This window comes from Gymnogyps californianus, chromosome 9 (genome assembly GCF_018139145.2).
Source record: "Gymnogyps californianus isolate 813 chromosome 9, ASM1813914v2, whole genome shotgun sequence".
Lineage (NCBI taxonomy): Eukaryota > Metazoa > Chordata > Aves > Accipitriformes > Cathartidae > Gymnogyps > Gymnogyps californianus.
Window position 1 is genome coordinate 16,014,914 of NC_059479.1, and position 25,938 is coordinate 16,040,851.

Below are 25,938 nucleotides of genomic sequence, written 5' to 3' on the forward strand. Positions count from 1 at the left end.
AACTGCTTGTCTTCCTTGCCTATTTGATTTGGCTCGTAATAGTAATTAGCAAATCCACAGCTTTACTCTAGCGCATCTTCTGTTTTCTGGGCTCAGACCAGTGTGATTGTGTCCCAATTTAATGCGATGCTGTACTGGAAATTCACCTTCCTAGCACTGGGCACCCACAGCACTTTGAAGATGGTCCAGGAGTGTCTGGGGAGGCACCAGTAATGTTCTGTGTGTGTGAAGACAGTAGTAACAACAGGAGTAGAGTCACTTGGTGCTTTTTGCACACCCAGGATGTTTCCTCATACCCTCCAGGGTGTTTTCTGTCTTTCAGGGTAGAACTTGTTGCTATTAATTGTTTTTAAACCAGTTCTCATTTTCTAAACCAATCCAAACCCAGTTATTCATTAGGAGCCCTAACTGAAATACTGTGATGGTTGCTAAGTTTTGAAACATCTATAAAGAATAATAGTAGTTTGTGGAGGAAGCTGTTTTCTAAAGGCTTTTGTCCAAAGTAGAATAAAATGCTTCACCTACTCCACAGGTATTTACTGAATTAATAGTAACTCTGTTTTCTGTCTCCCATTCTCTGCTTATTGCCTGTATCTGTTCTATCCTTTTACTTTCAGCTGTACTCCTTCAGAGGCATCTGTGTTCTCTTTAGGACAATTTAGAGCAAGCTATTGCATACCTGTGTGCTATATAGATTAGTTTTCTGCTTTTATTGAAGACCCAACTGTTTTAATATTTGCACTTTTTTAGTGCAGTAGAGCTTTGTAACTGAAGTAATTGGCAATTAACTAGTTCAAACCACGAACTCTGTTCTCCCATAGAAGCTTTTGTATTGTTTCCTGATATTTCCATCCTGGCATCCTTCAGTTTTACCGTAAGAGATACGATCAATGAAAGATACAATCAATGAAAATTTTCTCTAAAGCATGGTTCTTGAAATAGCTTTGAAGACTGGTCTTGTGCACAGCTTCTCCAGTGGTTGCTGGCTTTCCTACTTCCCAGAAGATGTTTTGACATGCCTGGGAAGGGAAAAATGCAAGTATTTTGCAAGATTCCATTTTCTGATGTTGGAATGCAGAATAGGAATTTCTCCTGTGGTCCTGTTCTAGCGGCTGTTTTTTTTCACGTATTTTTCAGTGCCATGATAGGTCATGTTACAGGGACAAATCTTCACAGAAGAAAGATTATTCAAGTTTTTTAAAAAAACTAGAGCAGAATAAGAGAACAAGAGAGGGGTTTTTTGTGGGGGAGAAGAATAAGAAGTTCACACAGGTGATCTCAGTCTTGTGCCATCTCTATGCTTTGCTCTCCAGCGTCCTTCTGAATCCCCACTATTAATGGTCTGCTCATGGGTTGAATACAATGTATACTTCATGCACCAACAAATTAGCACAGGCTCCCAGCCAGGGGTTTCTGGGTTTATGTGGGTTGTGTTTGATTTAGATTAGCTGGATAGTTTGTCCCTTTCTCTAAACTTAGTAGTTGAGAACTGAAAGCTGAGGAAGAAGGAGTGATTGTTTACTGTGAAAATGAACTTTAAAAACATTGAACCTTCAGCCTTTGGAATAGGTTACAGTATTTGTGTCTTTTCATCATGATACAGAATTTCAGATTTAATTTAGAGAAGAGATTCCCAGGTTCTTTTGCTATGTGCTACTAATAATGGAGAGCTGGTAAGAACTCTCTCCTGGACAACGGAGTCCACAGAGTTTTTGTACCTCTAGGAGTATGCATACCACCATTTGGAAATCTCTAATTTAAAGCAATGTCGTCCAGATGATTATGTAATTAATCTGAAATTTTAAAATATATTAACTTTAAGAGTATAAAATTATAACACTTTTTTTTTTTGGTAGAGTTTTGGTTAGTATTTAATATGCTTGTTTATTTTTGTTTATTTAAGATGCTTCTTGCTGGAGCAGTAAGAATTGCGGATAGAATTGAATCTGGTAAAACATCTGTAGTGGTACATTGCAGTGATGGCTGGGATCGAACTGCACAGCTTACTGCGCTAGCTATGCTTATGCTGGACAGCTATTACAGAACTATCAAGGGGTTTGAAGTTCTTATAGAGAAAGAATGGATAAGTTTTGGACACCGATTCGCAATGGTAAGCTGAAAGATTTAGTGTGCAGTTTGTCACCTTCAAGGCTTTTGTTTTGAATAGCATGTTTTCTCACAGTACTCTGCTGCATTTTAGTTATTATCTCTGGTGTCCTTCTTTTAACGGTGTGAGTGTGTCAGAGAATTGTGACCTGTTCTTTTTTAACAGGAAATCTGTGTGTGAGGTATAATATAAAGTAAATAAGAATTAAGTGGCTTGAACATAATGGTTAAAAAAAAATGACATGGTTTTTTATGAGGAAGAGGGATTGTAACACATTGCTTCATCTTTAACAATCTTATGAATGGAGAAACAAGGAAAACAATTAAGGTGTCTGGAAAGTAAAATTGCTGGAACCATTACTTTCATTTAAGGTTGAAGTGTTTATTTAACACATGGGCTAGTGGGGAATTAGGACATAAATTATTACGACATTTTGTGGGCTCTGAGTCTAAGATGGTTTAGGAGAAATGACATGTAGTTATGGCAGGTGGTTATGGAATAATCGTTGTTTCAGTACAGTCTTAGTAAATACCTACCAGTTTGACCCACTGGTAGAAATAAATGGCTGTGCAGTGAAAGATGGGGAAACAGCTGGCACAGCTTTGCTGACCAAGTGTCTTTCCAGCTCTGCTCAACAGCAAAGGCATGTCCATAAGTGAATATTGGGATGCATTTTAGTAGTTGAAAAATACAGGTTAGCGTTATGGAAGATTTGCTTGTCTTGTTCACCATTGGAACATATTTAAGAGTTACTCATCTTTAAAGTCTTGGGATGGTACTGTAAATACACTAGACTGAAATGAAAAGCTTGTTTTGACTTACAGCGAGTAGGACATGGAGATGATGATCATGCTGATGCAGACAGATCTCCCATTTTCCTTCAGTTCATCGACTGTGTTTGGCAAATGACAAAGCAGGTAAGATGCTTAAGAGTATATTTCTATGAGGTCTCAGTCTTTATCTTGGAAATGTAATTCGTGTAGGAGAACACATTCCTTTGCAGAGCAGTAGCATGTTTTCCTGAAGTTGGTCGCACTATGACTGCACTGTGCACACATAGGGAAACTTTTTGCTCAAAGAGAGGTACAAGGAGCTAGAATAGAAGTATTGACTTGAAACCAAAATACCAGGATTCCTTTTTGTTTAAAATAGGCTTTCAAAGGATTCTCTGATTACATAAATGAGGTTTATTGATGAGATAAATGATTTGCATTGCATATTCACTGGTAGAGTAAATGTTAGTATGGATTTATATTGTCCTTAAGAAACAGCAAAAATCCAGGCTGATTGTGAACTGAGGAGAGGAGAGAGTTCTTCTATGTATGTCTCAAATGTGAAATATAAGTTAATGTTGGCATCATTATGCATACAGGACAGCATTTCTAACATACAAGCCTATTATCCTATTTTTCTTACTTCCAGCACTGCTTTTACCTCTGGATCAGGGGAGATCTTTGAAATTAATGATATGTAAGATATCAAAATATTAAAATTCTCAATTTTTTTTTCTGAATATGTTAAATTATAGAATAACTTTAGCCTTCATTTTCCTTATTTGTACCTCCATGAGCATAAACTTAAGATTTCTCTGAGCTTTTTTATTGCTGTTCTTTAATGGGGTTGCTGAAATAGGTTGTTGACATGAAGGCTTTCCAAGTAAATTTCCAAGTAAAGTAGAAGTGCTTGACTCCGTTTTCTCTCTCTCTCTTTTTTTTTTTCTCCTTGAAGCCTAAGATAGATCTGTGCTCTTATGGTAAAAGCTATTATACTGAAGTCTGTATAGTATGTGATTTGTTTTGAAGAGAGGAGGGTAACAGTCTGGTTCCATAGGATGCTAGCACTGCCAGATCTCTTACCTTAGTCTTCTTGTTCTGAACATGGTTCTTAAAAACTTACATCATAGTTTCCAAAACTTGTATTCAAAACAGTCATCTTCGATGCTTTATGAAAGTTCCCTGCTGTAATACTGGGCCCTTGTCAAGAGGCCCTTGAAGACTTTCTCTTTCTGTGTATCTGTATTTCAGCATTAATGTGCTGTTTAGTATGGCCGGAGAAAATAAATGACAAATTCTGCCCCTCTCTCAGAGGAAAGCTGATAACAAGAGCAAAGAGAAGCAGTTCTAAACACCTGGTGGGAACACAAATCCTCTGGGAAGATCCTTAATTGAGAGCAGCCTCTTCCATTTTTGTGATCTCCCTTGCTGCCTCCTATTTCTTACTATAAACAGTTTAGTTCCCTCTAGTTTAAAAAAAACCAAAGGGACGGAGGGCAGGGAGGGGGGGGAATCTGTGAAACATTTTGCCAATACCACATCTGTTCAAAACCTGGATCCAGAAACTGTTCTGAAATTCATGAGCAGCAGTGGCACTGAAAAATCATTAATGTTACAGTAGGAAAAAAATTGAAAACGTCATTCTTGGAGAGTTCTTGCCCACTTATTTTTATTTTTCAGTTGACTTCCACACCTAGAGAATAGATGTGAAGATTGCAATTACCTTGACATGGACCTATGAAAACCAGGATTCTATTTTATCCTTGTGTAGATCACTTGCTCATAAAACAGTGCTAATTTTGTGCTTTAGAATCCATGGTAAACATATGTGAAATGTTCCAAAGCTCAAATAAGTGTTAATGACTGTGGGACAGTGTAAGGGCTTGGGTTTGCACATGGGCTCAAAGCAAGCAAGTTTTCTCTTTCGGGTTCTGAGAATTACATTCTTAAAACAGTCGACTTAATACAGTGAGAGAATCTCTAACTTCCCACTAAGATACAAATTTCTGGATAGCTTCAGACATCGAAACTTAATCCTTGACAACCTTATATTTTCCCTTGTTTTTTATGGTCTTGATGACACACAAATATAGTCATAGAGAACTTGAGAGAAGTACATTGATATCAGATTTTAATAAAAAACATATGGTGATTTCCCTCTTCTGTTAGTAAATTCTGGTGATTTTGAATAGCAAATGTCAAATTGGAAAGGCCACGTGTGATCTGATGAAATACTGATGCCCTGTTAAAAATGAAACAAAACTGTAAAATTTGCATGTGGCATCGCAGCTCAAGCAGTAGCTTTCTACCTTTCATGCACAGTACCCACATAGGAGGAAGGTATGTTTTAAAGTTGGTAGAAAGTCGCATCCTGTTTGTTACCGGGTGTCATCTGTTGCCAGAGATGTGTTTTTCTCTAGTTTCAGTAGCGTACTCTGTTAGGATATCTAGTGTTCAGTTAACCTGATTCAGTCCAATTCCACAATTATAAGAGCTATTTCGCAAAGTGTTTCAACTTTAAATGTGACTGTAGTACAGAATGAGTTCATTGGTTAAAAGGAAGTTTATTTTGCATGTCTCTGAATCAGATGCCACTTGGCATCATCAGACTTTTAAACAAGAGAATTATTCTTTTAAATACCTCCTTTACAAAAACTCCCAACAACTCCAGCAGCATTGAGTGGGAGATTTTAATGACCCGTGTGTTCTCTCACAATTAGTGGATTTGACAAGAAGTAAATTTTCATTTGGAGAATTTTTCCACCTGAATCTTCAAACAGACGCTAATGGGCTTGGAACTACAGAGGAAAGCATTTTTAGGTCAGTGATTTTTCAGCAGCAGTAATAGAAGCTTTACAGTCTTGATACATCAGCTCCAACAGTACAACTCTTGTATCCAAAGACAGGGTTTCAATAAAGTGCTATCACTTATTAATAAATTAGTTGGAGTGCAACCACTGATGTATGGAATTTTGAATATGCTTCACTGGATTGGAATAGTGGCCATGTCGGCATCCATCTGATTAGTATGGACCTGTCACAACACAGAACCCTAATGTGACAAGGCTCATTAAGTGCTTTCAGTTAAAGAGAGTCCCTTTAGGAGAGGCTTTGTCTTCCAAGTTATTTCCAAATATCATTTTGATCCTTTGCAAATTATTTTTGCTCTCTGTATCTGATTGCTGCTTTGGGCTGGACGCAGGAGATTGAGGTCTGAGACCCACTGAATTGTCCTGGCTTGGTTCGGCACACATGCTTATCAAATTCTGTTCATACTTTTTAAAAATCATAGCTGTGTTGTTAACATGATTGTATTGTAACTGAGTTTTGGCATGGTTTCCTAGAGAGAAGGAAGTACTGTAAGTGATAACTTTTGAACATGACTGAAAAAGAGAATTTGATAATAAGTTCCTATATGTTTTATGAAAACAAACAGCTAGGTGATTGAAAACAAACCAGTGATTTGAGAGACAAGCCCCAGTGTGAGCACGCCATGCTGTTGAACAGTGCGTAATCTGTAGCAGAGTCAGAAGAAGGAAGGCTCCCGTTCATTTTGTGAGCCATGATGTTCATAATTTCCTTACTTAGAATTTTCAGTTGAAAGTTGATATATCTTAGTTTGAGAAGTCTTGGAAAGAGAATGTTTTTGCAGTGTTTGACTTAAATCAGTCTTCTTTTAAAAGAACTTTGCTTAAAACTTAAATCTTTCTGGGTTTAATACAAGCACACCCATTGTGTGTCATTCAGCTCTTTACTTTCAACATGAATAAACATTTGCCCTTCACAAATCACAGATGACACTGAAGAGGAATTTCTGGATCAGCTAGTTCATCCGCGGTCCCAATTGCTGCGTTATTCCTCCTAGCTATACTTGTCGTCTTTTTTTTTTTATTTAAAGTAGCTCTTGAGTCGCTCATGCCAAGGCGTTCAGTATTCTTCAGTGGCACATAACAGAAACCAGTCTGCTGCTTTCTTCGGATCTGAAATATTGACTTGAGATTTCTCCATATAGCAAGAAATTCTTCCTTATGAATCTGTAACTTTGCTTTTTAGGCTTCTGTAAAGATTTACTCCTTTAGTGGGAATGAACAAAATTTGTTTCATTTGTCCTGAAATTTAGTCTCTTATAACATTCTCTGTCATGGTAATGAGAGAAATGCTACTTCTTAAATTTTCCTTTAGTCTTCTAAATTTTTTTTTCTCCTAAATGTTTATCATTCTGTATCTGTGTTTGAGACCCTTGTCATAATGAACACAAAGTTATTTTGACACATCAAGCCGTTGCCATATGTAGTCCTATCATAAAATTTGATTGAAAAAGGACCTTTTCCATCTGCATAGGTAGCAGCCCATGCAGTTTGCATTAATTTCTTCCTTTATGATTTTTAGAGCACTACAGATTAAGCTATATCTTAAACATTTTGAGTGTTTTCAAATTTCTAAGTCTTTTTCCTAGAATGTGTCAGGTAACCTCTGCTTGTGAATAAAATACCTAGTAGTGCTCAGTGGAATAACAGTTCTTTCATTTCAGATGTACAGGATTTACTTTCCAATATAAAAGAAGAGGGATTAAAGGTTTATTGTACATAGCTGATGGTAAATTCAAGGGGTGAAATGAAGAATAGTAACTTACTTGGGTAGAAAGTGAAAGAAACATTTTAAATATATGTTAAGCACATTGTACGTGCAGTAGTCTAGTAGTCTATTATCCTATTCATTGCATGTTAGAATAGGAAGTAAAACTCTTAAATGTCATCATCACCTTCACCCCCCCCCCCCCAAATGATTTATTGTCCTGTAACAAGAGAAATAAAGAATATGTTGCAGACAGTTTGGGGTGGGTTAGAACAGAATACTGTTAGAGCTCCTTAAAATGGACTGCTTTGTGTCAGCAGTTTCACATTAGGTAATGTTTCTATGTTTGTATTCTAGTATACTTGCATGATGAATGTATGGTTTGTCTCTGAGGTGTATTTATAAAGAAGTATGTAGGTAAAATGTATTATTGCAATGGGAGTTACTGAAATTGCTGAGTTTTCCTGAAAATAATCACTAAATAAGAAAAAAATCTTATCTGAATCTTTTGGTTATGTCTGAGTTTCTTCCTTTCTACACTGCTTAAAATAAAGTTTAAAATAATTTTACCAATTTTTTATTTCAGTTTCCTGCAGCCTTTGAATTCAACGAGTTATTTTTGATAACCATTCTGGACCACCTTTACAGTTGTCTCTTTGGGACTTTCTTATGCAACTGTGAAAAAGAGAGATTAAAAGAGGTAAATAATTAGTGTAATGCACATTGTTAATTTGTTGATTTTATATGAAGATGCTTAGAATACAAGACCTAAGAACATCTGAGCTGTATTTTTGGATACATTTGTCACATAGTCTTAAAAGACAATGCGGTCATGAAATTTCATGGTATGAGAAATATATACTGAACGCTCTGCTATTAAATGAGGTGGCACTTGCTTTTTTTTAGTTATTATCTGTTCAGGGGTTTGAGGGTTTTAGAAAGTCCTCTTTCAGATATTTCTAGCCAACATACACAATTCTAAATAAACATTATCAAATTGCATTAGCATTTCTTTCGCTGTTTCCAAAGGAACTCCTATGGATGACTTTGCAGGTCACTTTAGGACATAATTGGATGGAACTTACAGTTGAAGACTACGGAAATTTCAAATATCTAAATGAATGAAGTTAGGACTCAATGAAATACTTTGAGTTTGGAAAAAAAAATTAAAAAGTTTGTTAATATTCCAAGTACACTTTTGCTTACTTTTGACTTTGTTGTTTTTAATACTTCATATTTTTTAAAGCAAGTAACAATTCCTTGCCATATTTAGCTTTGCTATTTTTGTGGTTTGTATCTACTGCCTCTGTAGGGAAAAAATTGCATGTAAATACCACAAGATGGAGCTGAATAACATGTTCTCAGCAAATGCAGGGTTTCCAGACAGCTTGCTTTCATAAATGAATAGTCAGATGCAATTCTCAATAAAGAAATGCAATTTAAGACACAGTGGTAGCAGAAACACATGCTTTACAACACTGAAGGAGTGTAAAATTGCAAGATGAATCTGATGTAAGTTCAGATTTCCAATCTTTGATCTAACCATGATTATGCTGATTACATTTAGTATAATACAGCTTTCAGAAGTGCAAATAAAGATAAAATAGGCATTTTAAAGCATAATATCAATTGATAGGAGCAAATAGTGTGAGTGGGAGAACTGAATAATTATTTTTCACAGATACTGTTTTGGATCTTCCAAACTACGTATCTCTTCACTGATTTTCTTCTCAAAGCTAATTTAATTTTTTTTTTTTCAGTTGGTCAGTGTGTAACCATATATTTAAGTAGCTGTAAACATTGCTGTAAATGACGAGCAGTACAGCTTGCTTTTGCTCAACTAGACCTTAGTGTCTCTGAAAATAATATACCTGAATCTCCTTTCTCAGTTAGCCTTGGACCAGAATAAGTGTTCAAATGTTTTGCTAGAGTTTTAAGGCTGTTTAATGATGAGCTTCTGGAAGTGTTCTCAGAGTGCTTGCAATTTTCTAGTAGATAAGGTAAATTCACAGACAAAATCACTGATATGTAGGTATTAACCTCATATTTTAAGGTTTTGCAGTCCGTATAATTAATTTTTTTTTTTTTCAATCAGGAGGTAAGCACAAAGACTATATCGCTGTGGTCCTATATAAACAGCCAGTTAGATGAGTTCACAAATCCTTTCTACGTAAACTATGAAAACCACGTCCTGTATCCTGTTGCCAGTCTGAACCATTTGGAACTATGGGTGAACTACTATGTCAGATGGAACCCAAGGATGCGGCCTCAGGTATGAGCTTTCACATGACTTTTATGTTTTAGTGAAGAGCACAGAGATTAAAAAAAATTATTATTTTTCATAGTGTCGAATGTAACATTTAATTTCAAAAGTGCTCATCTGTTGCATGTATTTCAGCTGATAGGGAAAAAGGTGATTTTCTCGAAGAAGATGCAGGATGTTTTCAAACTTGGTAAAATGATGTTTTCATTGAAGTCACCAGTGGAATAGGGAGTTACAGTATCACTTTATTGGCTTGTGAAAGGTAACAGATTAACAGTCTTTGTTGTCAGAAGATTACTTTTATAACACGTCTATAATACTTTGTAACACTTTTTAATACTTTTATTGCCTTAACCTTCTTGTAGAGTTTAGTGTACCTTTGTTTTTAATCATGTTTTGCCCTTTACCGACAATGGTATAAAATATAGCAGCAGTTTCTGAAAGAATTGGACTACATACTGACTCATTTTGTAGGCTCTCTAAACTTAGCATCACATAGATGCTTGTTTTCAATTGACATTTACGGTTTCAAGCTGGCATGCTAAAGATTAAACACTCCCTATACATGCTCCTTGATTCAGCCAGTATTTGTTCTTATAAGTAATGTCTGCTATTCAGATAAATCTCTAAATCTCGTCAGACAAATACTCCATATGCTCTCATGCTTAGAAGTCTGAAGAAAGAACATTCAGTTTGTGTCACAACCATAATATATCTGAGGGTGCTACACCATCTCTTTATTAAGGTAACATTCCAAGGTACCCCCAAGCATATTATGATAAATTACCTGTATTAAGTGACTGCTCGAAAGCTGCTTTCATCTTCTAGCAGTTAGAATGAGACGTGAGTTTCAGATTTATTAGACACCCACAAGTGAGAGGCTGTTGTAAAAGATGGTGTTGCAAGGTAAGTTTCAAGGACAGTACACTGGTAGAAGTCCAGGCATCTGAGAAATACCTTTTAAGGTCCTGGAAAAGTCTGGATTGCTTGCTTTCTCACTGAGATGTTTCCTCTGAGCTGCTTTGTTTCCCTCACTTGTTCTGTTTTGGTTGATGTAGTCCTGTGACTGTTACGTACCTGTTAGCTGTTAGCATGTGTTAAAACTTGAAAGATGGTGTACTTTAATCTTTATGGTTTTAAAGTAAAATTGTCAACTGCTTTTTAGCAAAATATCATCTTTCCCCTAGCCTGTTTGCTTGAAAAACATTTGCGTGGTTTATGCACATTTTAGTATAATCGACCTGCAGCAGTGTCAGTTTATTACTTGTATTTAATTGAGATCTATAGGCCCTGAAAGCGAGCAGGCTTTGTAAACACACATGAAAGCTAGTCCCGGTCCAAAAGAGATGAGGGTGGGGAAGAGATGACATAATGAGAAAATATCAGAACTGTATACTTAGTGGCAAGCTCTGCTCACTGCCTCTCTGTTGGAGAGGGCTCTGCCCACTTCTGTTGGAGAGCACTCTGCAGGCACTCCAGCATGTGTGAGTCATTGATCTTCATTGGTCTTCGAGAACAGGTCCCTCAAATCAGCAGGCTGAAGGTAACAAAATTTGGTCATCCTGGTAACTATCTTAACTTTACTATCACCTTCTTTTCTTGAAGAACTAATACAAGTGTTTCAACTTTTTAGTTCTACCGCATTAGCTTTGTCTTGTGAAGATACATCATACCTTTCCTCTTGTCTCTGGCCTGAATTTATGTGATATTTGTGACAAATATTTGGAAGTGTTTCACATCTACTTGGATGAATTTTCTGCAGAAATAACAATTTTTTGTTGCAGAATTGTGTTCTCCAGTCTAATTATGAAAGCACAAACTCATGCAAACAAGTAAATAAACAGTCTTTGTAATCACAATATACTGTTTGCTTTATACTGGTTTTGCGTTGTCTAGTTTCACACCCTGTTAGCTGATTCAGTAACATTCAGACCTGTTCAGTGACAGAAAAAAAGACAATGACCATTGCGATGCCCAGCAGGTCTTCATTATCTTCAGTGAAAAAATTTCTTAAGCAGGGGATTTATTAAAAGAATGGGCATCTCTGCCTACTGATAAGAGGTGTTTTTGTTGAATACCTTTTAATGTGGTTCTTTTGGTTTTCAACTGGAATAAGAGAAAATGAAATATTTAACGTGAATGAAGAGCTCTCTGATGAATAGCAGTTCAAGGCAACCTCACGTGCTGTTTTATCAGCTGCAAAAACATCTTCAGGAAACTAGAAAATGTGTATTGTTTTCTCGGACCTCACCAAAAAGGAAAAATGCCTAGTAGGTGAATTTAAGGGAAGATGAATAATAGTCCTTCAATATAATCAGAATGGATGTTTGATACCCATTTTCAACGAACTTGATATTATGGAGAGGAAACTTGCAAGAGCAGAAGGGCAGGTTTTGGTCTGAGGCAGTATTTTAGATTTTCTAATTTCAGCTTGATTAGTGAGTGAGGCTTGAATTTTTAAATGGACTGAGAGAAGTTGATCATTGCACTTCATTGACTTTTCTATTGGAAATGAGCATATATCACCTTTAATTTTTTTAATTTGAAAATTACTGAATGCTAACTGGCTAGAACCTTTTTTTTTTTTTGCATTGTTGTACTCTGTCTTTGAGTATCTGTGTCTCATCAGACCTTTAACAGTACGGTAAGGTCTGAGCATGTTCTTCATTGCACTAGGGCATATAGAGTTTAGTGTTATTTATGTTCTGTAAAGAAAAGATTGCTTATAGTGATATATCTTCAGTTCTGTCTAAGTTTTGTGGAAGGCTGAATTGGTGGTTTTGATGGGTTTTATTTGCATCAAGAGCCCCATTTTAGGATTACAGCTGTATTGCAATAGATCCTGTGCAATTAGGTGACACACAGCCTCCTTCCTTAGGGTTCAAAGCTCAAGTGTCTGAGAAGTGAACACCATGGAAAATTCTAAGTTAAATGTGGACATCCCTTGTAGATTCCCTTTTTGCTAAACTGCGCTTCAACAAGGTCATTCTAATTCTTAAGTGAAATAAAATGTTCCTTGGTTTCAGTTTCGAGGTGTTACATCATTATTGACTACTTGTCCCAAGAAAATTAGATAGATTTTAGTCCTATCCTATTTGAGTTCATTGACTGAGAAGATTTTTTTTCACGTTTGCTCTTTCCTTGGGTTGGAGAAATGTGTATTTGTATGTGACATGTAGAAGATAAGCTCTTTCATTCTCTCATACTGAGGTGTGTGCTCTGTGGGTACCTGCTGCTGGACTTACAGATGACCTTACTAGTCTGGAATAGATAAGATAGTATGACGCTTTTGAATTTTTTCAGTTGATATCATATATTTCTCTTTCCTTTTCTATGTAGTCATTCAGACCTCTTCTTTACACTGGTTTGAGGAGTTCTGGCTGCCAGATGTCAGTTAGTTATTTGCTTGGGCAACTCTGGAAGGTGGGGAGAACACAACAAATGATGTTCCTGAATATGACTTCTGCAGGGGCAGTATTTTTGAACTAATATACTCTTATCATTCATATATGCAGAGCATGAGTAAAAGTTCTGGTCCTTTCAATTCAAGCTGTGTCTTGCTATGTGAGAGGCAAGGAGAAGAATGTGTTTTAGTCACAAAATTTGCATAGTCCATTAGGATATGTTCAGTTGTTTTTATGCCTTCTGGGAAATGACATTTTAACCCTTGGAGTACAGGGCTTAAACTTGTTTTGTTTTAGTTGTGGGGTTTTTTAATTTTTCTGTGCCTGCTAATTTTTCTTCAAGCTCTGTTCTGGAAATTTGGCTACTGTGCTAGAGATAATATCATAGGAATCCCTATAAGTTTTTCAAATTCATTCTTTTCTTTGTGTGTGTGGACTTTCATCCAGAATATAGGGCTAGTACCATCTATAACCTAGAAATTCAATTCAGCTACTGGAATGGGATCGTCTGCTAAAGGCAGTCTTCAGAGCTTCTATGAAAAGCCAGGGAAAGTCTGTTTGTAGGCTAACAGCTGGCTTAAAAAAAGGAAAGGAAAAGGTAGGAATAAATAACTGTTCAGTATATACAGAAATGACTGGAAAACATATAAATAGGTTACAATGATTGCTGCTTTTTTTTTCATGCTGTGTATAGAATTGCAGAAGGATTTGATGTGTTGAACAGTTTAGTGATTAGATGTCAGCTGAACTTCAGTGTCAATAAACACAAAATACTGCATATTTAAAAGAACAAGTAAGATGCTAAGTGTCACTGGAAAAATTGTTGAGAATAAACTGGAAAACTTAATTACTGAGATGCTTTATCCTGCACATAACAGGATATGACTTACTGTCTGGCACATGGGATGTTCATGTTATTTATACCTGCCTTCAGTCGAGTTGCCCAGCATTTTCCTCTCTGAGCATGGTTGTAGTATTCTGAAAGTTCGTACATTTGATTTAACACCATTTTGTGGCAGGACAAAGCCGTTATATGGCTCTGTAAATGCTTGGCATTGCTGGTCCGCAATCCATGGTCTTGAATCCATCTTTTTGCATGAAAGAATGAGGCAGGAGGTGTCAGGAGAAAGAATCGCCTTGTGGGTTAGATAGCTGAGTGTTGCCGTAGCTAAGGAGATTTCATCCCTGCATTTACCACAGAATTTCTTGTGACACAAGGCAAGTTTCTTACAGTACCTGATAGTTTCTCTCTATCTGGGTGTCTAAGTCAAGATTTCCAGAGTCTGATTTACTGCAGGTAACTTACATCTGCAGACAAAACTCTCAGCATTCAATTGATATGGAGTAAAATATAGACTTAACTGCCTATCCTGTGTGCTGAAAGAATCTGTGGTTATTTAAGAAAAAAAAAGATTGGTATCCTGTAATGAGCACAGCATGAGAACATGCACAGAAAGGGAGAAACTAGTACTGTACAAATAATCTTCATTTTGGGGAGTTTCTAACATATTTTGAAGAGCAAGCACTCAAAGCATTTCTCTAATGTATCAAATGTCTAAATCTAAATGTGCTGTAGGTTTTAACAAGCAATGGCATCAGCTTGTAGCTTGCAGAGTTTCCTGAGCCTGGAAATCTATGCGGTTGTTTGCAAAAATCTCTGTTCCAGTTCCCACATGGTAGGATTCATAATTTCTGTTTGCTAGTCATTGCTCTTCCAGAAGGCCAGGGGGTTTTGCTTGGTTTCCCAGGAGCATACCTCTACAATAAGTGTGGAAGTATTGATTATTATTGAAAACTACTGTTTTCATCATTTGAGATTGCCTCTTTCTATGAGTATGCTGTTAACTAGGTTTTAAAAGCAAGTCTGTCAGAGTTCCAGCTCTTCATGAAGAGGAACAAAAAGCTCAAGTGAAAGATATTGTTGTCTTTCCAGTGCACAGAGTAGGTTTTTGAAAAACCGACAGTCTTAAGTCAAGCAATGAATTTAAAATAACCATTTTCCTCTGCAGCCTTTCTTCCCTGTTGCTAAAATAGATAAAGTATACTCGCTGAACAAGACAAAATGCATTCACTGTTGAACAATTTTCATGTGAATGACTGTCCTTGAGCTAGTACAGTAATACACAGTAGATATCCATCCAATTAAGACTTGGCAGTACTATAAGTGAGTAGCTATTATAATTTCTTTTATACCTATCCTTGTGTTGACAAATTTTGCTATCCAAAAGCACTCCAGGATCCTGAAGGATTACTTGGGAATGAAAACCTGAAAATAAATACTGGAAGTGAACTGTAGTAATTCTATGAAGAGGAAGGTTTGAATTTTTTAGGAAATGAAGCTGTCTTATGTCTAGATGTTTTTTATATGTGTTGTAGTATGTATATTGTATAGCATAATTGTAGTTTCTGTGTGGGTGTAACTAAAAAAACCCAACTTCATCTTTCCTCAAGTCCTCACCCAGCAGGATTAATTTATTATAACTGTGAAGTGGTGTGTTCTGAGAGTTACAGTACACCAGGTTCTGCTTTCCACGTACATGTGGATAATTCAGTTTAAAAAATGGTTTCATATCAATGGTATCTTAAGCAATAAAGAATGTTTCTTTAGCAGTGTTCTAAGTATTTTTCAGCTCATTATAGGCAGTAGGTACCTTATCTTTAAAATGTAGGCAAACTATCTGCTTTTGAATGAAATAGGCAGCAGAGCTAGCTAATCAGGAAAATAAAACCCCACTCATTTTAACTGGTTAATTTGCAGGAACCTACAATCAGTTCTTTCTGAGTGAAGAACGTTACTTGGCTCACTCAATTTTGCAGCATTTTGCTGTTTTTTACTGGTTGGGGGCAGGGTTTCAAATATTGCAAGTATCACTAGCAGTGGGACAATCAAATCAAGTCTTACAGGGGAAAGAGACTGCTCGTACCAGAGAGAAGAAACTCTCTGGAGAGACAGGGCAACTGGCAATATCATAGATGAGGAAGGGAAGGGAGAAGAAGCAAGTAGTAGGAAAGAAGTGCAAGAGTAGAAGGTAGATACAGGTGAGTAGGTTGTATGACGAGGGGGATCAGGTCCTAAGTTTAATCACGACTTGATGCAGAAAAGTTGGACTGGAAACTTAAAAGAATGTTGAAATGGGCAAAAATGCGAGCTGTTAAAAAGCTGGAGAAACCTAAGAACTTTGCTAAATAAAATCTTCCTGATGAGTTGAATTTATTTTTTATTTATTTTTAAAAAATTAGTTCCTTAAGATAACTCAGTGAGAGAGGGGTAATGGAATAAAAATTGGGATTTGAATAGGAAGGGACTACAAAACTTGGTGAGAGCTTAAAACCAAACAAAAAGATGCTAGAATCGTGAACAACTGGGATAAGTCTATAAAGCTTATAGTTAGTGCTAAGGGGTAAAAGGACTAGGGACACAGGGTTTGGGTAAGTGGCTGGAAAAAGTTGGTTATGAGTTAGGGAGGGGAACAACATGCAGTCTCAGTCATATTATTCTTAGTTCCTGAGTCAATATTACCGCACCAATTAAAAAGAAAAAAAAAACCCACAACACTGAAAAGTCTTCTTGAAGTGTTATGAGGTTAACCCACCAAAATCTGTTAAAATGTAGTGCATTCACCTTTATGTTTCTACTTTATTTTTTACTGGAATATTTTGTTAGATAACAGAAATTAAATTTATTGTTTTTCAGCACATTGAGATAATAGTTTAAGTAACATGAAAAACATCCTGAAGACCTAATGAGCAATGGCCCAGCCAGTTTTCCAGCCCAACAAAACTGCAGATGCACTGCCAGCTTAGGTTTCATCTGTGTAGGCTCCTCGTGTGCAGCAGGAGTAGGTCTTTGCTTTCCCCTGGAGTATGGACAGAAATGACGGGGACCTGGCTGTAGTGGCTGGGTGTTGCCTAGCAGCATTACTGCGGCAACACGCTGGGAGGCTGGTGTTACAAAGGAAAGGATGCACACTTTTCTGAAAATCTGTCAATACAGTGGAGTAAAGCAGCAAAAAATAACTTGAATGCAACTGGGTGGTGCATCCAGAGTCATCTTTTGAGCTTCCACTCCTAATTTGAGAGGCAGGATGAGAGAGTAGAAAACAGTACATCTGCTGTCAGACTCCCAACAAATTCATCTCAGTCAGATCAATTGTATGATTTCTTAACAAGACTGTAATAAAAGCTTGCCATGGAGACACTGCTTGTGCTGTGCAAGTATACACTTCTAGGGTTAAGGTGGTAACAAGATGTTTTAATAAACGATCTCCTCCAAACTTCTTGTTCCTTACAGAATCTGTCACTCTTCCACTTGCTTTTATTCTAAACAGTGGCAGAGTAAAGGAGAACCTCGTTCACAGCAAGCCGTTACAGGTGTTACTGTGAAGGTTGTTGGACCCATTTCCTTCTGAAGAAGGCTTTGTTTGAGAGAGGAATCGCACGCTGAAATATAATGCTGTGAAGTGACAAAAATGGAGATACTTATCTGTAAGAATTTGCACAGGATGGTATGAGGAAACACTGGCAGCAACAGGTCTGCCTGGGAATAAGTCTTTAGGAAATGTGGAAATTAAGTAAACTTCTTTTTTTTATTATTATTTTAATGGTTTTTGTGATAGAATTCATTTGAAGATGCTTCATCCTCTTTACTCTTCCTCCTCCTTCCAGGATGGAAGGAGGCTTCCGGAAAGCTGCATAATTCCAGTTCTATTTGGTTCTCTTAACGGTTTCATTAAAAAAAAATTAAAAATACACATGACTTGAGGTTGAGGCTTTGTTTTGGGCATTTTCCCCCTTTTTCTCTCTAGCACCATTGTCTATCTTTCATTCTTTCACATTTGAATTTGCTGCTTTTTTCAAAAAAGAGAAGTTACAGTCGCAGAATTGAAGACATCTGGGGGAAAACACAGCTCCTCATGCCAGGCTGCTTTTCAGGTCTTTTTATAAGAACTTCTATAATATTTTTTTGTATCTTTCAGCTGTCTATACCACCTTTTTCTTACCCCCTGAGTATGTAATTCTAACATGGACCATTATCACTAATAAATCAGTTATTGTCAGCTGCTTGAAAATACTCTGAAAGTGCTAAAGACTTCTCTAGACTGAATTTGACATGGTATTTCATGAAATTAAAGTATGTATCAGAAGTTTAGTGTGTGAAATCTATTTTTGGAATTTTATTGTTTTACATCAATGTGCATCTACATGATGCTGTGTTAAATGGCAAGCAACAACAATCTTTTCCTGGGAAAGACTTGACATGAGAAAACCATTCATGTTTACACTACCATATGAAATAGCATGATGATATTTATGTAGAACTGTCTTGCAGTGTTTACATCTAACATGGACTTATTAAAAGATGGCCAACATTTTAACGGTGACCCTTTTTTTTTTCCCCATTGTAAGACCCTACTCTGCCTTGCTTACAGCTTTGCTGGACTCTAATGATTTGTACTGAGTCACCAACTATGAGTGTCTCACTGAATTGTTTTGTAAAACTTCATCCAAAAAGGCTCAGTTGCTTATGAGAATATGACTAAGAAAAATGTTTTCCTATATGAAAATATTGATATTGTAGACTTCTTTTGTTGGGGCGAGGGGCTGTTTTTCTGTAAATATTCCATCTCTAGGGCAAACGTGAGATTTTAGTAAGAGAGATTATATTTCAGAAATGTGCCTGCTCATATCCTGGAAGAAATTCATCCAATTTGGAGGTCTGAGGCTGGAACAATCTCAGTGAATTCTCAAGGACTGAGAATAAATGAGAGTAAAAGGACTGAGAGATGGATTTGATACAGAGTCTATGAGAGAGTTGTGACTAACTGGGAATAGGAACTAGGAGTGAATAAGGCACCAAGTATTGGAGGTCTTTGCTTTCTGTTCGACCCATGGAATACAGTCTGGGAAAGTAGGCTGGAGGGGGCACGGCTGCAGACCAAGGAAGAATTGTCCCGTGGGTGAGGCAGCAGGATGCTGCTCTGGAGAAATGAAGTTTCTCCCTGCCTTTGCCACAGGATTCCTCTGTTGTAAGGGAGATCCCCTGGAGCAGAGTGGTCACCGTGTGTGTCCTGCTTGATACCCACGAGGCCAAATTGCAGAATTCCTAAGTTCTCTGTTAAACCAATTTGAGATCCAAGGTATGCAAAATGAGGAGGTGCTTGCTTCAGATCCTTATCTGTAAAAGTGGAGTGTTAGTACTCCCATACCTCATTACGGTGCTGCAGAAATAAATTTCTTTCTTGACATGAGATGAAAGTACAGAAACGGAAACTTAAGCATTTTAAGTTCAGAAGAATAAATAAAGGATGGGGTCAGACACTGCAAAGAAAACTAAACATTGAATAACTGCTCACTAATTGAGTAGCATCAAACTGTGCACTGAATAAATGGGGAATACAAGGGGGAAGCTAGTATTTTAATGTTTATTTAACCAATGGTTTTATACAGATGTACACGAAGGCTGAATTGAGTTTGGAGAAGTAATCTTCATTCTGACATCTCCTAATTTTTTGAGAGCATAATTTTGCAGTCTTAATGTTGAAGAGGTTTTTGTGTGACTTCAATATACACAGACTTACAAAATGTCATTATTGTTATTTAGCTAATTTATTTAAAGACAGCCCTGTTCTTTGAGATGGACGTGTGGGGAGAACAGCACTTGCGTCAAAGTTTGAGCATGTGTCTTGTTGAGTTAGGTTCTGGGGGAATGCAGAAGAAGGATTGAGACATGCAGCCACGCTTTTCCTCCTCGAAGCACTTTACACAGCGTGCCAAGTTCTGCAGCAGCTTTTGTGTAGTGTATCCTGAAAGGATTTGTAGTAGGTTCCCCAAAAGCCAGTTGTATGCTTTTTAGGAGTGTTTGAGCATTGTGCAGTGGAACACACCAGCTAATGCCCGTGTGAAAGGTGTCTAAGAGAAATTGGCCTGTTATGCTGAATCATGATTAAGCTGTGCAGAAATCAGGTGTACAAATCTCCCATGACCCAGGGCTTGTGTGACTAATGATACCAATGGTAAATCACTCTGTTACGGACCTAAGTGTTTCAGGAAAACGTCTTCATGAAGAAGAAATCTGAAGTGGGAGTGTATAAGGAAGGGATCTTTTACTTGAGGAAAGAAAAAAAAAAAGTGGGGGTGCTAATTCCAGAAAGTCTTGGTCTTCACTGAAATTTGAAGTTTCCATAGTGTGTATTACAGCATCTTGGACAAACTTCATCACCAGGCTCAGCTTTGCCATGTTTTTAGGTGTATACATTTTCTGTAGACCGCCTCAGAAAAATGAGATTGGCTTTCTGGAGGGTGTGCTTTGTGTTTGATTAGTGAAGGAGGCTGTTGTCTGTAGAGTTGTTGCCTCACTTGCTAAAGAGTTTGTATGGTGGATGCAGGAGCAGATTGCAAGAAGAGAAGGAATTCACTGCATAGCGAAGGCAGGACCCCAGGGTCGTTGGGAGCTTGGTGGTGTGCAGTGATTGTTCTGCTGAAGACTCAAAAAGTTACGCTTTTAAAATTGCTGTAGATCACATGCTGGATTAATTGATGACTCCCAGGGTACCGGGAGCAGCACTTTGTGAATACGCTGAAGTTTCTGTTCGTGGGCTAAGCCACAAACAAGAAAAAAGTACATGGCCAAAAAAATGTTGACCTAAAACAGACTATTTGATACTATTTTATTCTTTTAAGTTGGAACTAAAGTCAGAAATGAAATGGTATTTTCCTGTTTCAGAAACGTGTCAGGTTTTGAAAATACCAAAATCAAATGCATGGATTTTTGATGTACTTTTTTTAAAAAGCCAGAATTCACAAAAACGTAAATTGTGACTCAGTTGTGTGTTGATGGCAAGAAGAGAATCCCTTTCTGGTTTTTGATATCTTCTTCACATAGCACTATGTGAAAATTTCATGCTCAGGTGTGCATCCCAGCCCTTTAATCACTTTTAAGCAGTAGGAAGCGATCGTGGGTGAATGCAATTCCCTGGAGCCTGGCATTCCAGAAGCCCAGGGTATAAATTACTTAAAACATCTAGCAATCCATAGGTTCCCCATTGCTGCATTTCCCCATGATTGTCTTGCCAGCCCAATTAAATTCTTTTCCCATCTTGCTCTTTCCAAAAGCTATAAACAATTAGAGTTTATACAGGATAAAATAAATTAAAAGCAATTTACAGTCAAACTTTTTTGGCCTTTCTGTGCCATTTGGAAGAAGGAGAGGTCTCCCTCTGCTTGTCTGAGGTAACAGATCCAGCTGCAAAAACCAGTGTGGCATCTTCCTTTGGCCATGATATAGCTGAATGTTCCAGATGAGCGTGAAAAATGCCTAGAACTCTGATGCAGAGTAGTGCATCTCTGGTGGTTTTTGGGTGCTGTCAGAAGCAGAGGCAGAAACATGTACGACCCACTTCTGTGAAAGGTTTATTGGAGTGTGACTCTGGGAGGTCCACCACAAGCACAATTCACTTGGCTGTTGTACTTTTCTCACTGACAAGCTGGAAGGGGTCAGACTCTTGGAAAGATGCCTGGTTAGAAGAGTAACAAGATGCTCTGTATGGAGCCAACTTTGTGAACTCTACTCTCTTTACATAATAAGTTCTGTCCCAACAGGCGGGGGAAATAGTTCCTGGGAAAGGCATTTTAAGTTCAGCTGAAAGTGGTATTGATAAGGGATAGGGGTACATTTATTGGAATACGTTTGGTATCCCATCAAGACCATGTGCAAACAGTCTTTTGAATAGGTTTCCTGCCAACTGTGTTGTTAGAAAGGGATAATTTGCTGAAATGTTTCATTTCAAATGACTCAAGAAACACTTTCCCTAAATATTGATATGCTGAAATTCATAGGTGTTGGATTCCTTCTGTTACTGAAGGAAACGGTGCAAGCATTGCTTGAGAAGATAACTCACTATGAGAGTCAAAGTAAGCCTTTTCTTTCTTTACCCGGCAGGTTCCAATCCATCAAAATCTTAAAGAGCTCCTTGCCATCCGGACAGAGCTTCAGAAGAAGGTTGAAGATTTGCAGCGGGAAGCTGCTACACGATCCATTTCTTCCTCCTCTGATAGAGGTTCATCTCCTTCCCATTCAGCCACGCCGGTGCACACCTCTGTGTGATGTGCAACAAAAGCCATGTGAAAAAATGTGTGTCAGGTAATACAGAGAGGAGGGTGAAATGCTTTTCCCATCACAAAAGGATTGTGAGTGACTTGTGATTGCTGTGATCTACATGCCTTACTCTGTGTCTGATATTATCATGATGAGGCCAAATGAGCTTCAATAGACGTGATATATTTTCTTGTTGGCAGTTGCCACGTGTTTTGACATCTCTAGCTAAATCACCAATTGTGAAATTAAACTTTGTTTTGAGCAACTAACAATTTAACCATCCTAAAAAGGAATCCATCTGCCAAGCAGACAGAAAAATGCCTCTCACACTGCCTAGGGTACCATGCCTGGTTGAGAGACTCAGATGAAATGCCACATGATGCTTACACAGAACGCAGAATGTTTTTCTGAATGGGAGCTCCTTATTTCATTCAGTAATATATATATATTTTTTCTTTTTTTTTTTTTGGCTAGAGCAATTTATTTTTTTTAGGTAATTAATGCACTTGGAAATTGATTTTAAAATAAATGTTTTCCAGTGTAGTCGGTTTTACATTTTGACTAAATATGCCATTAAAAGTGGATGAAGTTAAGCTGGATTTATCAAGTACACCACACTGACTTCTATGATGTAATATATTTGGTAAAGCACGTATTTTAGGTTTTTTAATGCCTTTTGTACAAGTTGAAATAAAGTCTTTTGATTGTTTAGCTTATTGTTGAGTTTCAGCCTCCTGAGCGAGGGTAAACTTACTCATGTCAAGGTCTTGTACAAAGTAAAAATGTTTGTTTTCTAGCAAATGGTAATACTTGGGGTTGGAATGACACCCAGCTGTGTAAATTGTATAGTCTGTATAGCTCCACATTTTGTTAAGCGTGTTTTGTTTTAAAGTGTACACACAAAATGCAAAGCTGTGTCCATTTATACACGTGTGTATGTGATGTTAAACATATGCATACTTCCGTGGTTTTAAGCTGTAAGTTCAGAAAATGGATCCTGCCTGTCCTAACTCTTTTGAAGACCTTAACTTGTAATGACTTTGACAAAGTTTTTAAATAATATGATCTCAATTGGTTTTCTTGAAATAAAGCCTCTTGGCTTTTTGTTTTTTTAAATTGCTGCTAGCAATTTTTTCTGTAGAGTGAATAATTTAATTGTGTTTTTGTATAACATATACATTCCCAACTTTCTTTCATCTCCCCCCCCCCCCCCCCCCCAAATATTCACATCAGAGAAATTTGATTACTGTCACATCCAACCTTTTAAAAAATCATTCAGTGGCCTTCTTGGAAGGCTCAGAAATGGTGCGTGCTTAAAATTTTCCCTGGATTGTTTTCTTTGCTGTGTTTCATGACAATCTGGTTCTTCTCCTTAGGGCACTTAAATACTGCAGCTCTGCTTTTTGACTCGTGCTTGTATTGCTCCAAGTTCTGCTGATGGGAATTAAGCCCCGTTCTTAAGAGCCAGTTGATTCTATATGCTGATTGTGGTTTTTACTGTCTGTGAGTAGTCATTTATTACTGCACATTTGTTCTTAATATGCGATGGCGCTTTTCTGTTTCTCTGCATTCATATATGTAGCATATAGTTAATGAGTAAGGTGAGCTGCTGAGCACTTCTGCAACTTCAGTTGGAAAGGCTAATGTGCTGTATTCAGTCTTAACAAGTTTACTGTGCAGTGCAGGGTATTTCAACATGTCCTTTTTATTATAGTGAATGCTTTTTCTAATAGATACTCACCTACAAGAACAAAGTTTAGGAAGGCTTGCAATGTTGCATCTCTTAATCAACCTCAGGCTTTTTATAAACAGATGAAAGATGTTTTCCTGTAAAAATGGTTCTGCTGAACAGTATGCCAGCAGTGAATTTTACATTGCCAAAATATGTTGAGCTGGTATTGAATTAAACTCTTCCATACTTCGGATTTCCTCGACATTTTAACTGTATATTAAAGTAAAGCACATTATCTCTAAAATGCAGTGCTAAAGAAAATCTTTTGAAGTTTTTCTCTTTATTGGTGCTAATAATCACAACATTTCCTCTATAATTATTGTGGAAGCGATGACTGGATTAGCTTGGGCATTCTGAGATTTTTAAAGCTTAGATTCCTAGAGCTAAAATCTGAGAATTCAGTTTTGCATAGAAGAATAGCAGTTTTTTCAACTGACTGGCTGTTTATCCACAAGTTTCAACACAGCTCGGTCTTCTCTGATCTGCAGGGAGAGCACTGGGGGAAGGGTCCTCCTGTTACACAGGCAAGCACAATGGATGGTTTTGTATGCACTTGGCATGGAAATTTTCAAAGCTATTATATAGCTCGTATATGCTAGTTAAAGCATAGTTTTATGTTGAAGAGGTGACTGTCTCTGTACTCGGTCTGCTTCCTGATAATCAGATTTTTTCCTATTGATTTAACAACTAATTCTGTCCTATTTTTTTGTAATAAGGCAGTATTGAACTGGTTGAGGAAAGAGCAGAACCCTGTTCCCTGTCTGATGTACCTCAGACAGAACTATTAACTTCTGATTCAAAAGCTGGATCTTCTTTTGCTTTTGTTTTTGGTTTTGACTCTGCTGAGTATAAAGGGAATGTGCAAAGACAGCAAACAGTTAAATTTGACCTGTAGGATTTTCCTATTATAAATGACGTGAGAGGCGGAACAACCTGAATCCAGTGTCCCAGAATGGGATGAAGCCTTGGTAACCAACTGAAACATTTTTTGCTTGTAAATGAATCATCAGCATCAGACACTTTGCCATTTTAGTTCTGTTTCAGAGCTGAACTACACTTTTTCCTCCTTTGTAGATAAAAGTAATTTTTTTGTTGTTTCATTAAAATGGAAGGCAGCTTTTAAAGCTGGTAGACACTCCTATCTGCCTGGTTTTGTCCCTGTATAGGCAGCCTTCCTCTCAAGGAGTTAAAGCTTTAAACAAGAAGTGTTTGATTTTTCTGATTTTCTGAGAAAAGCTGTACTAATTCACATGCTGTATGTAGTAACACCAAGAATGGCTGGTTCTCCAAAAGCTGGAAGTAAGGAATCAACAGCTCCCATTCACGTGCATTGAGCCCCACGGCCGAGGACAAAGTAAAATGGGCAATTTAGAGTATTCCCCAGATGAAGCATTTATGTTAAAAAGCAAAAAGGAATGTCCATTTGCTGAGAGATCACATCTGCTGAACTAAGTGGGTATCATATTGGAGATCTTTTGGCTGCCAGATCTCGTGCAGTTGGAAGAAAGAATTTTATTTCTACAAGAAATATGAGTCAGAAGTAGCTAGTTTGAAACATCAACCACCTTTTTTGACTGAGAGACGAAGCACTGCGTCATTATACAAAGGTCAAAAGCTTAGTTTGCACTGCATGGGAGATTCATCTACTGGATGTGAAAATCCAAAGAAAACGTCAGGAAACCTAGGGCAGCGAGAAGGACCAAAAACCAGCCATGCTGAGTGCGGCCAGGGACAAGGGCACTACCTCGAGTTTAGTTGCTGGGTGACCTGAGGAGAGCACGTGTGTGTGTGCAAATACTTCATTTTTACCATTAAATTACAGTTTTCATAATGATACTTGTTTTCTCACAAAGTCCAGTTTGGTTTTTTTAAATAAAAGTCTTTCTTTAGTGTAGTTATAGAAGAGGTATGGATATTCCAAGAAGGATATAGCCCACCATTTGCAGTTTACTTCCAACATGAAAAAACCCACAAAAAATCAAGTCTAAAA

At 37.4% G+C, this 25,938-nt stretch overlaps 1 protein-coding gene across 2 annotated transcripts in view; it reads left to right on the top strand.

Annotated features, from left to right (window-relative positions):
* MTMR1 (myotubularin related protein 1) overlaps nt 1-23,332 on the top strand; it is a 39,700-nt gene extending 16,368 nt beyond the window's left edge. For both annotated transcript variants that reach the window (XM_050901730.1, XM_050901729.1), the window contains 5 exons: nt 1,904-2,110; nt 2,932-3,024; nt 8,042-8,155; nt 9,551-9,727; nt 22,061-23,332. In XM_050901730.1, coding sequence (XP_050757687.1) covers nt 1,904-2,110; nt 2,932-3,024; nt 8,042-8,155; nt 9,551-9,727; nt 22,061-22,225 — 756 coding nt within the window. In that variant the 3' untranslated portion in view covers nt 22,226-23,332. The remainder of the gene's footprint in view (nt 1-1,903; nt 2,111-2,931; nt 3,025-8,041; nt 8,156-9,550; nt 9,728-22,060) is intronic.
* The last annotated feature ends 2,606 nt before the right edge of the window (nt 23,333-25,938 follow it).